The sequence below is a fragment of the Chiroxiphia lanceolata genome, chromosome 6 (genome assembly GCF_009829145.1).
Source record: "Chiroxiphia lanceolata isolate bChiLan1 chromosome 6, bChiLan1.pri, whole genome shotgun sequence".
Lineage (NCBI taxonomy): Eukaryota > Metazoa > Chordata > Aves > Passeriformes > Pipridae > Chiroxiphia > Chiroxiphia lanceolata.
The window spans coordinates 42,750,182-42,767,158 of record NC_045642.1 but is presented as its reverse complement, the minus strand read 5'-3'; the positions used below and the strand labels follow the sequence as shown (position 1 = coordinate 42,767,158).

Here is a 16,977-nt window from a genome sequence, read left to right as displayed (position 1 = left end):
CTGTGGGAATGGGCTACAAACTAGCAGTGGTGAGATTGGGGAAAATTCTAGAAAAATTATAGGTGGTGGGGTTCTGTGAAAGAGAATGGAATGGTAGATTAGAATTAGAAGGCAAAATGCAAACAATGGTCTTGGCCTGTCAAGATGATGTTCACTTTATATTTCTGTATGTGTTCTCAGTCCTACTCTTGTTATACTCTGTGCTGCCTTAGTTAACTTGATTTCCCTGAGAGGTTAATGGCTTTATTCATATTCTGCTTTTTAGAAATTACAAGAGGGGGAAATGAAAAATCCCCCTTAAAATCCTTGTTCAATGTTTTTATTTTTTTCCTGCCTCATTCTGTAGTTTGTCCTTTTTATTAAGGTCAGACCTAGTTCCCAGTCTTTCCCTCTTTCTTGAGATGTCAGAGCAGACATCTATTTTCCGTTGTTCTCCCTAACTGCACTAAACTCGTCTTTTCTTCACTGAGAGATTTTTTTGGAGACAGGAACTACACTGCTTTCTTCGTTGACTTTTTCTGAACACTAGCTGTCCTTTAACGGTCTATTAACTGACCTACTTTGCTGTATAATTTCTAGCCTAGTTCTAGTTCACCAGCTGCTCTTGCTGCTACAACTGCCCTAGTCTACCAGTTCTCTTTTCATGATTAATTGTGTTCTTTTTCATGCCCTAGTGTTTATATCTGTCTCTACTCAGCACTTTGGGTTTTACGTTTTGGTAATCCCATCTCCACTCCTTTCCTCAAAGATTTTTTTTTCAGGACTGATTTCATGTCTATTTATTTGTTCACATTATTTAGATCTTTTAGGATTGTGTCAAGGGTTTGTAGCCAAAGCTAGTATGGTTTCAGAATACATTGCTACTAACAGCTTCATCTGTCTGGTTTCTGATATGCTGAACACTATTCTCTTTCCTACACTGGTGGTTCTCTTTTCTTTCTTTTCTATTTTTGGTTTAGAAGCTTCGTGTTCCACACCTCCAATCCCTTCAATTTTAAATGAAGGAATAAAAAAGTATACTGCCCCACTTCTCTTTATGCACTTTGATCTATCTTTTACTTATCTTTAGTTGATTATCCTTGACCTTACTTGTTCTTTTTTTAATTATTTCTATCCACAAGGTCATTCTTACTATCTAAACGACTTTCTCTTTTCATCAAAATGAGATATTCTTTTTCTTTGCCCCCCCCCCCATTTCCTGGTTTGTGCCTAATGCTCTAACTTATGCTTTTAGCATAGAATTATGAAATTCTTCCTTGGAGTTCATAGTCACCCACTCCCTTCAATCTCATCCGTGGGCCCGCAGCTAGACGAAACCTGTGCTTGTTGAGTATATGGTCTGTCCTCCATGCTGGAGCAATTTGTGCATTTCTGGAATATTGCTGTCTTTAGTCATGTCAAAGCTCAAGCTAGCTGTTTTGGTACCATTTAACAGTAATTTCTGGTGCAGATATGCAAAGCCTGGAGAAGCTGCTCAAAGATGCTATTGTGCATGGGCAACCTCGTACACGGAGGCCCTGGAAAAAAATTCTTATCTTGGTGGAAGGAATATACAGGTACAAACTATTCTTTATATTCCTAAGACCCTCCACATGAGATCTAGATGCTTAGTGTTTGGGTTTCTTTGCCAAATCAGACTATGAATGTTGTCACTTCATAGTTATTTCATTAATCTCATCTGTGAATTAAATTATGCTATGTTGGTCTCACATCCTGGATTTTCTGTTGCTAGAACTGTAGCTGCACCTGGTGCTATCACAATGCTTCCCACATCTTGATTAGATTATAGAAATTAAATAATCAAACCTGATTATTTATATCAGAACTGTGATCTTAAATTGCTTGTCCATTCCATTCTTTCTGTGCTCACTAGATGATGCTACTGTGAATGGAATTGCACAAATATAATTTTTTTGCTGAGAGTGAGTAGGAGCATGTAGTAGTCATAGCTGTGTTAGGCATTTAAATCATAGTGACTTTCAGCACAAAATGGGATGCTTTGGAGTGCTACTAATGTTCTTAAAAACAACAGGTAAGTAGATCTCAGATCAGAATACTGATGTAAGGGTGGAAGTAAAATTGAGATAATTAATTTATAAAGTTGTCACTTAAAACATTCCTGTGCTTACTGTTGTTTCTGCTTATTTAGTCTGTATGTCAGCATCCCAGAGATGTTGAACAGGTAGAAACTAGAGCTCTGGGCCCCGGGTGCAAGGAGGAGAGGTGCATCTCTGCAGAACATGATGTTTCTAGCAAATTTTAAGTGTTCATAATTGCTGAAAGAGTGAAGAAATGAAAGCATAGTGACTTCAGGCTCTGTAAGGTGGTTGTCCCAACCATTAAATCAACTTACACTGAATTTTTGTTTCTCAACAGTATGGAGGGATCCATAGTCCGTTTGCCTGAAGTGATTGCCCTTAAGAAGAAGTACAAATCCTATCTGTACCTTGATGAAGCTCACAGTATAGGTGCCCTGGGTCCCAGTGGCCGGGGTGTAGTGGAGTATTTTGGACTCAATCCTGAAGATGTGGATGTTATGATGGGAACATTCACCAAAAGCTTTGGAGCTGCAGGAGGATACATTGGGGGCAAAAAGGTAAAGAGCTGGGAATCACATGACTGTTTTGGGCAGGTGGTAGAGTCCTTCATTAAGCAGTTCAAAGTTATTCTATTTCTCAAGTACCTTAATTGCCCATTTGTTTCATAAATTTACATACTGTCTAATGATGTGAAAATCTGTGCAGGGCAGAAGAGTCTAGTCTAGTAAAATATCTCATAATTGTTTAGATCTCACATGGTCAGTGATGATCTCAGTTTGCAGAATGTACAGTAGTGATGTAATATCTTTCTAGGAACTGCTAGGAGCCAGCAAGCAGGGATTTGTTGAAGTTATTTTTAATGAGACTTGCAGGAAAAATGCCAAAAGCTGAAGTTTTTCATGTGTTTAGAGGAAAATCCCCTTCTTAGGTTAGTCTAGTAGAATTGATTTCCCCTAGACACAAACAGTTTGCTTTCTAAAAAGACACTTCTTCCCTTTTGGTTTTTTTTTTTGATTGATTTGGGGTTTTTTGTTTTGGTGTTTTGTTTGTTTGGGGGTTTTGGTATTTTTTTTGACTACTGTCCCTTTTTTTTCTTGGAAAGTACAACTAGAAAGTGTTGCTCTTGCCAAACTGCTAATTCTCAGGGGGATTGTCTAGCAATTCCCTGTGTTGCCTTTCTTGTATCCTAAAATATATCTCACAGATCAGGCTTCTAAGCTTTATTTGAGGGTAAACTTCTACCATCTTCCTACCAGGACAAGAATTTTTTATTTATTAATTGTGATAATTACTTCCACCCATCCAAATGGAGATGGGACTTACAGATGTTCCTCTTAGGGAGTTTACTACAGTTAGATTAAAATTACTCTTACATCTTTCCCAGAAAAAAAAGCACCATATAAATCTTTTTCCAAAGGTAGTGAGCTGTTGGGATTAACTCCATGACATAAGGTAAAGCAGCTAAGAGTCCTTTTTTAACTGTGTTTTAGCTACTGATTGAGGGATTGCTTCAGAGGCCTTAAATTTTTTTACCTAGTTTATTTCGAAGTCCCTTTACAACTTTCTTTCATTTAACTCTGACCCTAGACAGACAGCAACAGAACACTTCCACATGTTTTTATAATGCATTCCCAGCTTGTGGTAGCTAGAGGGTCATCATTATTTATTTTGTGGTAGCAGAAGACAGAATCTGTCCTGCGTTCATAGTGGTGTTTATAATACTTTGTTAGGGTGATCTGGGTATTTTAGCATGGTTTTGTTACAGTTAACAAGCAGCCTAGATCTAAGGTTTGTTGGTCCTTTGTTCCTTATCTGAGCTACTTCTGCCCTCTAACAAAAATAGCATGTGTGTTTAACTGGGAAACGCAGGAGGGTTAGACTGAAGTTCTTGCACTCCTAAATTACACCTACTGCTTTATTTATATTCTGCTGATAAATGAGAGAAAAAATTTTGTGACCTGTTCCTTGTTTGATGACTTTTGTGGGGAAACAAGTATACTGAGCACCATACATAAGCACCTGTGGATCCTGCTGCTCGCTATTTCATTTCTTTTGTGCTCCCCATGCTATAATAAACACTTCTGAAACGCAGCCTGGGCACAGCTTGAGTAATGCAAACACCTTGTTAAAATCCACTGCTGATGGTGTTATCTAAACAGGTCTGTTGTAGTCATTTGTCTCTGATCAGCACACATTCTTGCCCTGTGACATTATTATGGGATGTCATGTCCCTCCTGTTCAGTTTTTAACTGTTTATTTCTTGTACTGTAAAATCAATCCTTGAGATACTTGTTCTCTTCTGGGGCATTCTGCAAGAGGTTTCTTGTGGTGCCTCATTTTATTGTGATTAAAGACATGACAAAGAAGCATTTCTGTGAGTGCTGGGAAGGCAATGTCTGATGCCTCTTGTGTTTTGCTAGGAACTGATTGATTACCTCAGGACATACTCTCACAGTGCAGTGTATGCAACATCAATGTCACCTCCTGTTGTGGAGCAAATCATCACCTCCGTGAAGTGCATTATGGGTGAAGATGGTACAACTATTGGTGAGTCTTTCGAACAGTAGGCATGTGGAAAGGGGAAGCCAAACAGAGCCTCCATCCCTTTGACAGATAACTCAGTCAGTGGACACATTCACGATTATTTGTAAGTACATATTGGGTTGGAGTTTCTGGAGCAATAAACCAGTTTACTATCCTTGACAGATCAGCCTAATAACAGTATAAAGAGTTTCCAGCTAGAGGTAAGTCATCTTAGTCTCATCTAAGACACAGTATTGTCTTGTATTGATTTTTACTTCTGCCTAGCTATTCTAGCTTCCTTCTTTTTCTTCCCATTGTCTGTCCTTTGTTATTTGCCCCACTGTAAACGTTGCTTTCAGAATATTTTGCTGTGTATCTTTTACAGTTGTGTGCTGGTTACTGCAGGGTAGTACCTTCAGTTTTCATCTCTAATATAATTTGCTCTTTGCATCTCAGTTAAAGTAAATATGGGAATGTTTCTGAAATCCCTTTTTACGTTGGGAGCTAGAAGCAGTTTTCAAAATCAGTGCATTTAATAGACCAGGAGAAGAAATTCAGCATATTTGTCTTTATAGTCTTAGTTTTTTTATTTCATTATGAAAGTAAAAAAGGGGACATTTGTACTCATCTCTGTGCATTCAAAGTCATAATCTGAAACTGAAATGGTACAGCAGTTTGCATGCAGGATACTTTTCCCTCTTCACGGGTAATTAAAAGGTTGTGAGCAGCACACACAGGATAACAGTGTAGTTTGCTGAGGATCTGTCAGTGGCGTTCAGTTTGCAGGCTCTTAAAATTGAAGCTGCAGTATATATTGAGTTCTGGGAGCTTGAGGCATCTGGCCACGAGGTGGTGGTGGTGTATGCTTTAGAACTGAATTTGCTTTTTGCTTTTGAACACGGACCAGCTAACCTGTTGGATAACTCTTACAGTGGAAAACCTCACTGGAGAAATGACTTGAGAATTTTTCTATTATAACAGGTTTCATTTTGTTTGCTTACATTATCTGAGAGCAGAGTTAGGTGCCAGCAATTGGTGTTGGTGGTTGCTCAGAAGAGATGTCATCAGTGAGGCCAAATACAGCCAGGCAGCACGTTGAGTGCTTCCAAGTGGTCCATGAGAGATACCCATACCAAGAGTTGTCTCCCTGCTCTCGAGTACAGATATTAATTAACCAAGCTTCAAATGACATGAAAAGTTGTCTTGCTCTCATCTTAAAAGGGACTGTTTGAGCTCTTTATAGCTCATGATTTGCCAACAATCTGTGGTCTGCCTAGGCGTTGCTTGTTTTGGGTTTCTTCCAGTATCTGTTTTGCTTAATGAAGCAGGAAGCAAGGAATGTGTAACTGATTTCTGTTTGCAGTATTGAAACTCAGGCATTTTTGCCTCTTTCTGAGGCTACAGTGCGGTATTTGTTCAAACCAGGAGAATGGAAGTAACTTCCATTCCAGACTGTTTTCCTGCCATTTTGCCAGCGGGATCCATCTGAGCTGAAAGGCAAAACAGATCAGGAACCAGTTTGGCGAAAAAATAAACTCAGAAGACGTTTATTGTTCTCATGTTGCTTAAAACACATCAGATACATCCTGCTAATTTAGTGCCAAGGAGTACCAGAATTCCTAGTCACTCTTTCTAATGAGAAAGTAAGTCTATCATTTCAAAGAGGTCTCAGTAAGTCCAATTTCTATAGAAGCTGTAGCAGTTTTTGTAAGTGATGGATGTAACAGCTGGATAGCCAGAACCCTGTCAAATCTCAAAGGGTTTCTCAGCTACAGGTCTTGTGAAAGTGGTACTGGCTTTTTAAGCATCCAAGTCAACCTTCATCTTCGATAAATACCTCATAGGATGATTCCTGCATGAAAGTGCTTCTGTGTTCATTTTCTGCAGAGGCTGTTACCCAGTAATGCATTTTTTAATTGCCTTAAGGCTTTAGAGATAATATTACTTTGTAGATATTTTCTGTGGATGAAGTTGGCAAAAGTTCAGTTGGGTGAATTGAGCAGCTGCTTAGTGGTAACATGACAAAGTTTTTTCTTTGTTTAAGGGCTTTGGCTAAAAAACTTCTGTTTGGATTCTGTGAAATTACAAGTGGGACTCTGGAGGACCACTGCTTGTGGTTGGTTTGAGTATGAGAAAATGAGGACTAAATGGGTGCTTATAATAGTTGTTAGCTGTGGAAGACAAGTGGAGAACAGTGTTAAACTGGGTCACTGGTAAGCACCTCTGAATTGACTGCATATTACAAAAATCTCATTGCTTTTAAATTAGTCAAGCTGAACGAATGGATGAAGGAAATAGACAGGACAGTGGTTTTACCAGAGCACAGGAGTTGGAGCTGGAGTCAGAACAGTAGATGGCTAGCTCCCAGCCTTGTGTTTTGGGCCACAGATAAATCTTTTAATGGCTTCAAGAATGGTTTCCTGAAAAGAGCCTTTGCGGCTTCTTTGTCTGCCTGCTTCTGTTTACCACATGCTATGTGTAATAGCTGCTGTTCTTCACAGCATCAAACCTTCGTGGACATTTTGATGTTAGATTGAATTAGTCTGTAGCTGAGCAGTAAGTAGTAGGAACCAATTAGTGTTTGTAGATTAAAGGTTTTTTTGTATATCATTTTGCAAGAATATGTAAATTCTCTTAGGTTATTTCTAAATCTAATTAAGCATTTGAAGGGTCCAAACTTACAGTATAAGGTGTTGTAGTTACTAAAACTTTACATAACTAAAAAAGTGAATGTCTCCTTTCAGATTTTTCCAGCAAGCTGCCAGTGATTAAATAGGACTTTAGTAGGAGGCAGCACAGACAAAATACAGATGCTATGAAAAGCTGAATAGCTGCTCACAGAGAATGTAAGATGGGTGACATGCAAATGTGCTGCCTGAATTGGGACAGTAGTTTCTTGAGTCTTGATTTCTGTTCAAACTAATCTGTTAATTCTTTGTAATGTTTGTGCACGTAAGTTACTAGCAAACCTCAGTCACTCTGAAGACATCTGCAGGAATATAATTATGTATGAATACAAGTATATTACTTACTCCTTCATCCAGACTGCAAAAACTACTCCAACAACCAAAGCAATGGCAGAGCCATGTTATGGGTTCTTGGTAGTGGTGCTTCCAGTATTGCATCTGAAACTCCTCTAAATTATCAGATCAATGTCTGAGAATTTATGTCAGTCCTATTTTACTTGCATTACTTGTAAATTGGGTAGAAGACCATCATGTGGTCTTAAAACATACTTGATCTGTGATCCCTTTCTTCAAAGAATTTCTTCAAAGCAACAGTTGTCTTCAGGAGTGTTGCACATCTTGAGCACATAGACTCTGTTCAAGAGAACTCAGTATCTCACATATCATCACATTTGGCTTTGATATATGGTAGAGCATGGTGAGGAACAGAAGGGGAGAAGGCTTCTTTCTGTAAAAACTTTTGGAGCTGCTTTCCAGTTCGAAGTCACTAGGGTTGGAAACTTTAACTATCAGGAGCAAGTGTTGCAGATGTGTGTCAGCAGTTCAGTGAATGCTGCTCTTGGTCTCTGTTCAGCCACAAAGATGAATGAACTTCAGATAGTTTCGTAAATAAAGGGACTTTTTAAACTGTGATAATAAAAAAGACACAATAAGCAGACTTGTCAGGATCGTGGTATACACAAAGATGACAAATTGGTTCTTGAAATGGAATTCTGGAAAGTTCTAGCATAGAGCCACTTGATTCTTGCTGTTCATGGGGTGTTTGGGTTATTTAAATTGACTGTAGGGAAAATGAGACAGCTTGGTGCTTGTCATGGTAAATGAGATGTTGGGATTTATAATGTTAAGTACTTGACCTGTCTTGGTGAATTTTTCAGCATCAGTGGTTTGGTTTGAGTTGAAAGCTGGATTTTTTGCCATTACAGTCTCTCTGGGTCTGGGAATCCAGCTGGTTCCTTTCTGTTATTTACATAAGAGCTAGTGATACATCCTGTACAACTGCAGGAGTTCTGTTAGCACTGTTGCTGTTCAGGACCCAGCCTGTTTTTTGCCCTGATAACGTTGCTGGGGGCAAGTGGAAGAAAATTGTTAAGTAACCTGACTGATATGCAGGCAAATCAAAATATGCAAAGTGAAACCAGTCTAGGAACTGGTTAACCACCTTCAGAGACGAAACTTAATTTGCTTTCCTGTGTATTAAAAACTGAAGATGAGTCTTAAATCCAGGTGTATTTTAAGTTTGAATTAAAGCTGGCAGTGCTAATACCTTGTAAAAGAGGTAAACCACTTCCTTCCATGCACATTAACTCAATAATAGTAATCATACATGTTGACATTTATAATGAGTTTACTGTCTTCCATCTCATTTTAGGAGGCAAATATCCCACACCTAATCACAGCTCCATACATAGCATGTATAGAATAAGGTGTGGATAGACCTTGCCCAAGACAGCACTTAAATTTTGAGCACTGCATAGTAACAAAGGATCATTATCCTCCATAGCTCCATGGAAGTAGCAGTTGCATAGGCCATCCCAGCGCTAAAGTGTTGGAAACGATAAGTGACCTTTGAAGGCCATTCAGTCAGGTAGCAGCATACAGTCTGATTGGTATTTGCTATGTGCAACGATGTTGAGCAAGTTAAATCAGAGAAGTTGGCTAAACCAATTATAACCAAAAGGATTAAGAACGTACAGTGTCTTGGCAGAGAATTGAGCATAACTGAGCTATTGAGAAGACAGAACCATTGTTATACTGTTAATATGCACAGGGAGAAGCATCCTGGAAAAAAACCCAAGCCTGATCTGCTTAAATTCTGGAGGAGAAAAGACTGCAATTAGTGTTTTAAGCTCTATGTGGTTAATCAGGCCCATACAACATCGGTAGTTTAATCAGCTGCCTAATCAGTAAGTTTCTTTAAGTTGGACATTTTCTAACATTACCTTTTTCTCCAAAGACAAACCAGAACTGTATGCAAGTATAAAGCATAAGCAGTAATGAAGGAATAGCCAATGTTTCATCACCTGGAACTGAATTTTAAGTAGCTTATAGTATATTTATAAAGGAAGTCTGTATCTTGACATTGTTAGCAGTAGATCCACAAATGGAAGCAGTGACTGCTGTTGTACTCAAAGGGGGAAATAAATACTCCTTGTACAAGCTGAGGTTGAAAACATTCAATTAGCATTAACATCGGTTCATTTGAATTTCCTCCAATAATGCACTTGTTAATGAGGTGTTAAATTATCACCTTGGGAACCTGGGACCAGTCAAAACTAATTTGAGCAAAGTGAAAACTTTTTTTGTTGCTGCCCTTGAGAATTTCAAGCTGAGCTGGGAAACTGTTGGAAAAACAAATACTCTGGGGGTCATAAAGAGAGTTTCCTGTTTCTCTCTAGGGGTCTAACAGTTTTAAACATCATTCTCTGTATTTGTGTTTCCAGCTGAGGATCTTTTAAATCCAGCTTGTTGCTGCACCCCTACCTCCCTCCCACAGAGCACGGCAAGCCTCCAGAAAAATTGCTTTAACGTGGGCTGGGCAGGAGAAATCTTTCAGCCTTTGATGCTTTGAAGGGTGTTTACAGACATTAGCAGAGCTCTACCCTTTATCTTGTACATTGGAAGGTGAGAATTCTTCAGCACCTCTTCTTCTGAACTTTATTCAATATTGTGATGTTTGTGCAAGAGCTTATAAACCTTTATAATTGTACACCTGCTTTGTTCACTTAACATTCTGGTTCTTGCTATTTCTGTTCAAGTGTGAGCTGTTATCCTATGTCTTCATAGCCTAAACACTGATCTGTCACAGCTGAAATACAACTAGGAATGTGGCTTTGTTGAAATAATTTAATTTTTCTTCATTTCTTACACTATATTTGATTTAAAACTTGTGGCTCGCTTTTTACTCTCAATAGCACGTGACGTGTTATGTTTCTACAGAATGCTGGTGTGCTGCTCTTACAGATAAAATGAGAAAATACTGGTAGCAGGTCACTACTATGTATTGTTAGCAGTAGTGCAACTAAAATTCTTGTAAATCAGTAACGTTGAAGTAAAGCATTTCAACAGAAGTAATCAAAAATCAGGTGATGTGCACTCTGTCTTTCTTTGGGTTAGTGTGAAATAGATTTCATGGTTCCTAGTGTGGTACGTAGTTGACTAGAGCAGTATTTTGAAAATACCTGAATGACACACACAAGCACCACATCCTATCATCAGTCCTGGCAACTGCAGCAATTTTCTACATAGAAAAATTATTACTAGTATTACAATAGTGCCTGCAATATACAGACTTCTATGAAGACTATGTAATGTGTTTCTGTCTTCTTTGGAAAAGAGCAGTAGTTGGTAACTGAAACCCTATCTGTGAGCTATGTGTGTGTGTTAGGCTATGTGGGACTTGCAGACCAGTTGAACTACTGTCTATGCCTACTTTAGCGGGTTCTGTTTTACAATGTGGTTGGCACCAGGTCAGCTCATGCTGTTTCACATCGGTGCAGTTGACCTACCACAAATTCCCAAACATAGACAATCTTGACATTCTACAATGTGTACTTTTGTCCTACTAGTGTGCAGATGTTTGCTAATGTTCCAGAATTAATAAACTTCCTTAGATAGTACAGGTTTCATCTTTAAAGGAAGAAGCTGTCTGAAAAACCTGCATGCCAATTAATGTGTTTTAAGAACATATGGCCAGAGGAGAGATTTGAGATTACTTTAAATAAGATGGAGCAGGTTCTGTTGCAGTCTAACTTCAAGACAAAATTGGCTTGTCAGGGACAGGATAAATCAAGCTGTAGGGCTTCTTTCTGCCATGAGTAAGCTTCTGTTAATGCTCAGGTTATTCCCTAATTGTTGCATAGTGGAAAAATTGTGGTTACAATACTGCCTACATGGGGGAAAATGTATTACAGAGTATGCATGCTTCTCAAGTTCATGTTGGCTAGCAGCTCCTAAGATTTCTAAACTGTTTCTCCATGGGCACTGGGATTGGAAAAAAACCCAACCCAACCAACCAAAAAAAAATCCCCACTAGTAAAATGAGCAGTGGAGACATCATTTGTTCTGCAACTAGTATTTCTGGAACTAAGTACTCTGTGCTAACAGACATGTTAGTCTTACAGACTATGTAAGACTATGTATGTACCAAGAGCTGGAAGCAGAATGTTTAGTACCTCCAATCTTTACTGAAAATAGCTTGTCTTTTCTAGGATTATAGCTATATTCCTGACAAATGACTTTTTGTTCAGAACCTGGCATTGTAAAGGCAATTGTGGGTTTATATGCATGGCTTTGATCTTTCCAAGATCCTTGGAAAACAGAGCTGTTGAGGAAAAACAAGTCTGTAAATGTCACAGGAGAGACAAGGCCTCCAGGGTTTGGGCCTTTTCAGATACAAAGCCTACTCTTCCACCTCACTGCAGTTCCAGGTGGCAGGATACCAGGAGCTTCTTGCCAAGTACAACTTACTAACATGGGAAAGCTCAACACCCTTCCTGTTGAAATTATTGCAGAGTTTTAGGGTAAATCTGAGAGCACACTGGAGAAGGACAAGTATGGCTGCTATAAAAGATGTGCAGTCAGATGTGGCCAGCTCTGACTTAGTGGCAAATTTGCAGGCTATAGCTTTTGTCATGAGATGAACCTCTTGACTGTAAGCATCATTGGCATCAAAGGAGAAACTTGAAATGTTGTACAGGACCACTTACTGGAATGGATTAAGGTCTTTGCAAAAAGATGTATGAAGACTGTATTCTGTGAAAGATTCAGGTGCTACCTTCTCAATGTCTTCATATATAAGCTTCCCATTGAAAAAAAACCCAACAAAACCAAGCCAGCTCATTCAGAGTGGAAGTTCTTAACTTTAGGACACATTAGTAAAGAGCACGTTCACACTTGCAGCATCCTGTCTCTCCCATTGCACCTTGTGTTGGGTGAAATCTGTAGCAATATTAATATTATCTACCCTAGGTGAAACCAGGACAGAAGTTCAAGTCATGCTGAGGGACAAAAAGACCTCTGGAACTTACTGTGCTCCATTCCGTAAGTTCCCATTTAGTACCACTGATGAAAAAAAAGTAGGTATCGAGAACAATTCTGTTCACTTTTCTTATCCCTCAAGGGAGTCTTTTATCAAGAGACATAGTAGAAGGTAGTCTATCTGGCAGGTTTTTTTCTGGATTTTCAAAATAACACAAAGCTTAAATACTTCTCATAGTACCTTACAGTATCAGTTACTGATCAAAGCTTACTTCTGTGTAGGATCTCATTATTGTCTCAAGCTCACAGAGCCTGTTTCATAGTGCCCTGGCATCATTTCTTTATAGAGCTGGTTTCTGTTCAGTTTGGCCACGAGATGGTACTCCAGTGTTTATGGCTGCTGTCTCCCAAAGGAGTTTGCCAAAGAGTAGGATAGTCAAACCCTCAGGTGATAGCCCCTGGTGGATACCTCACTATCCAGGTAAGGGAATGGATACCCTAGCTCTATTTGTCGCTTTCTAGGTGAACCTGATTATTGGCTATTTCTAACCAAAGGTGGACATTTTATAGCTGGCTGGTATATCTTTTCCACTGAATGACAGGCCTTGTTGTGTTAGAACTTCAGTATTAGTCTAATTGCTTCAGGAACAGTGCTGTTAGAAGCTTTTAAGGTGTTGACATGGAGTGTGACCAGTCAACTGACTTTTGCTGAATACTGTTTCTTGCACTTAGAGCATTCCCATGTGATTTTATAGTTGAGAAGAGCACTTCACTGGCAAATGCAGCTGTAGGGAACGAAGGAGAAGATTGTTGCTAGTCATCTGCAGTTAATTTGCACTGTTTCTTATGGCTACCTTACCAGTGCACTTGTAACAAACATAGGTAGAAACGTGGGTAGAGCCTTCCCCAAATTTTCATTCGCGAAGCCTAACAATGAGTGAGTGAGTGATGAGTGTCTGTGATTTATGTGACGCACAAATCCCTCTATTTGGCTGAACTGGCTTTGAATTTCAGAAGAATAGATGAAGCCCTATGGGTGTTGTAAAACTTGGCTTGATGTGAAATTCAAAAACCAATGCAGTTAAAAAAAAATTATTGTTTATGAGCAGGTAACAAGAGATTCACAGGGAAGCTAGTGCATTAAAGATCAACCAGCAGAGCTACTGAATAACTGCTCTAAAGTTGAGTACTACTTGGATATCTTGTTCTGTCCAGTCTATGGGTGCAGCATATACTCCTTAGCTCCTTAGAGATGTACCTAATGGCAGGATAAATACACTGACAGGCTAAATGTTAATACTGCACAGGCTATACTTCACTACATTTCTCTGAAGACTATTCTTGTATTTGAGAATTTAAGGGAAAAGTTGTTTTGCTTTTTTTCTGGACACAGCAGAGCTTAATTCTTCTTTTCCAAGTTGGATTTTGAGAGGTGTTTCCTGTTAACACAGGGCATTCAGTGACATTAGGTATGGTTGTCAGACTCTTCATCCTTCCTAACTCTGAGCTCTTGCTGTAACCTGTGTTGTATACATTAATTTTTATTAGAATTTAATTATTTTCATTTTTGTAATGCTTGTAACTGTCATTCTTCACTATGAACCCAGTTTGGAGTAGAGGAAGGCTGCGCAGCTGCCTTTTGGGTGCGATTTTATCCATTAGGAAGAAGGAGTTAGTAGCTCATAGCCTGTTGATTCTGGATATTGTGCTGTAATATCTTGTTTGAGTCCATAGATTTTGGCACCTAGTTAATTTAGAAATCTTAATACCAAAGGAAACCTTTGGAAAGTGCTATGTAGATAGCAAAATATTCCTATGCAAGTGTTTGTTCTTCGGATGAGTTCTTTGCACAATTAATTATGAAGTGAAGGATTTCAGTAACAATGTCTTTATGGAAGCTGGTAAACACTGTGTTCTGGGACGTGGATGTGTATGATCTGGTAGTTTTGATAGTTCTGTTGTGATGGCATTTATTAGAATGGTGGGAGAAACTGCTGCTTTTCAGGCACGATCTTGGATCCATGAGGTGGTGTTCATAAGATAGCTGAAGTTTTGATTTTGATGTATTCAGTGGGATTGAAGGGTTGTTTGACGGCTTGTATGAGGGACTTTGGGAATATTTTTCATAGCCAGAATTTTCTTAACACAGGTTGTAAATGTTCAATGATTTCCCTTTAGATTTGAGGGCAGTGTTACATGTGGCCACAAGGGCTGTACAATCCATACACATTTGTTTTTCTATAGTAGTAATGTATTGTGCAGTGTTTCAAGTGCCTTTTCTGTAAAGTGTTGTCTGTGTAGATCACAGTTATTAAATTTAAACATCGTGCACTACAGCTTTTTGTGTGTTATGGGAAAAAGAAATACGGTTTTCTACACTGTATCTTGTGGTCGATACATGTAGAGAACATCTGTGCCATATAATATAGGGTGAACTCCAGCCTAACAGCAGCAGCATGACAGAACTTGTGCTAATGATATAGAACAGTGCAATAGATGCTTTTTTTTATTTGTTCTGTCTCTTTTGAGGTGAATAGTTTTAGAAGAGATCTTATGCTATCACTGTCAATAAACTCTGGAGATGGAAGAAGTACTTAGAATGCTGGCGTTTTTGTTCTCCTCATGCTTGAGCTAAAACTGAATTTGTGTTTTATACTGACTGTATCCTTCTGGTTTTGACTATAGCTGTCTTAAAATGTGGAATTGGGCTGCTTTGCTGTTCTTTTTGCACATGTTAAGCTGGAGGTGATAATCTATCTGGTTTTGTAAGTTTTTTTATATCTGTATCATATTTTACAATTAATAAAGACAGTAATATTTGCTAACACTAGGTGACTGATACGTTATGTGCAACACTTCCTGACTGAAACATGTGAAGAGGCCTTCATCATGTATTTTTGTATATATTTTTAATGGCTATTCATATCCTTTATCATCTTCTCTTGTACTACAAAGGCAAAGAACATTTCTTTACCCCCTTGTGTTGTTGTTTAAAGTCCCAAGGAACAGTTAGCTTTTATGCTGGCTTCCATTGTAAAAAGAGAGTCTGCACAAAACAGATGGAAAATATAGTTCACACTCTTTGTTGCTATGTTGTAAAGCTACTGAACTGTCTCCATGGAAGTAGATTATAAACATCCTTAATATAATATGCTTTGTCAAAGCTTGCACATTCCTTAGCTTCTAAAGAAATGTGGTGTTTGTATGTGTTCCTGATGTTTTTGCTCTCTGTGGCTTTAATCTGCCATAAAGCCTTGCCAATCTATTTGTGCTGTACAAAGGTTTGAGTCCATTTCCTTCTGTCTCTTCTTCACTGATGCTTTCTCTTATTCTTGGGATTTTTAAGTGCAAAGATGTGCTTTTTAAGTTTCAGTGTCCATGGTATCATAGTAAGAAGAATATAGAAGGTTTTAAATGTTTGCTTTTCTTGACAGTTCTATTCACTTGTCAAGTTAAATTTTATTGAAACTGTATAGAGGTTGGGATTTTTTTAATGGTTTTGACTTCATGGTGAAGGTGACCAGAAGAGTAGTTTGACCAGCACACATTTCTATTCCTTCTCTACAGGACACAAGAAGAGCTATCTAACAGGTTATATACAGCTGTCTTTGCAGTGATTATGAATGCTGTTATCATGACTGTGCATTTGCAATAATACAAAATCTGTATGAGCTAATGTGTGAGTAGTGTTAATACAATCGCACAAATCTTCCCAGTGACTAATATTTAGAGTTAGATAATACATATACCCAGGCAATACCGACTTAATTTCTTTGTTCTGGAGGGATAGCCCTAATCACGTTCTTTAAAATTACTGACTGATCTGAAGCAGTGCTTTATACACTCAACTTCAACATAAAGATGACTGTAAATCATAATTGTTAGGATGCAGTGAATTTCAGCCATGTGACAGCAATGTTACCAGATGCAGTGAGCACGTTGTAAACAAACATGAACATCTATTGTGAATTACATTTCAGAAATTGCTTTCTGAATTGCCTAGAGTGGGGCTGGGGGTGAGGATGGGAGTTCTTGCAGGCAATGCTGCTGTTCTTTAGCAGGTCCTTCAGCTAGTGTCAGAGTGAAGTTGAGCTGGAAGTGTGCTTTTGTTCTTAGTTTCTATCACAGTGGAGTTACTTGGTCTGTCCGTATAGCTATTCTATTTAGCTATGATACTCTAGAGAGAACTTAAGCTGCTTTCAGTAGAAATTCAGCCTCTGGAAAAGTTCTGTGTGGAAAAATACTTGGTGGCTTATGGGGTTGGAGTTAGGGAACCCTTTTGGGTTCATGAGCCTAGTCTCTCACTGCAGCATTGTTATACAGGGATTGGAACGTATCAGAGGAGATAAGTGTAATGGGACCATGAAATGGAATTGTTGTTCCTGTGCAATTCTTTGCATATAAATAATTTTGTGTTCAGTCTTATTGATTTTTAGATACACAGTCACATACTCTCGCTTTGTTGTTCT

The 16,977-nt window shown here is 38.6% G+C and overlaps 1 protein-coding gene across 1 annotated transcript in view; it reads left to right on the top strand.

Moving 5' to 3' along the window:
• The window catches only part of SPTLC2 (serine palmitoyltransferase long chain base subunit 2), a 79,871-nt gene that overhangs the window by 28,068 nt on the left and 34,826 nt on the right, over window positions 1–16,977 (top strand). Inside the window, exons 7-9 of the mRNA XM_032691274.1 lie at window positions 1,451–1,556; window positions 2,377–2,596; window positions 4,460–4,586. Of these exons, the coding sequence (XP_032547165.1) occupies window positions 1,451–1,556; window positions 2,377–2,596; window positions 4,460–4,586 (453 nt within the window). The remainder of the gene's footprint in view (window positions 1–1,450; window positions 1,557–2,376; window positions 2,597–4,459; window positions 4,587–16,977) is intronic.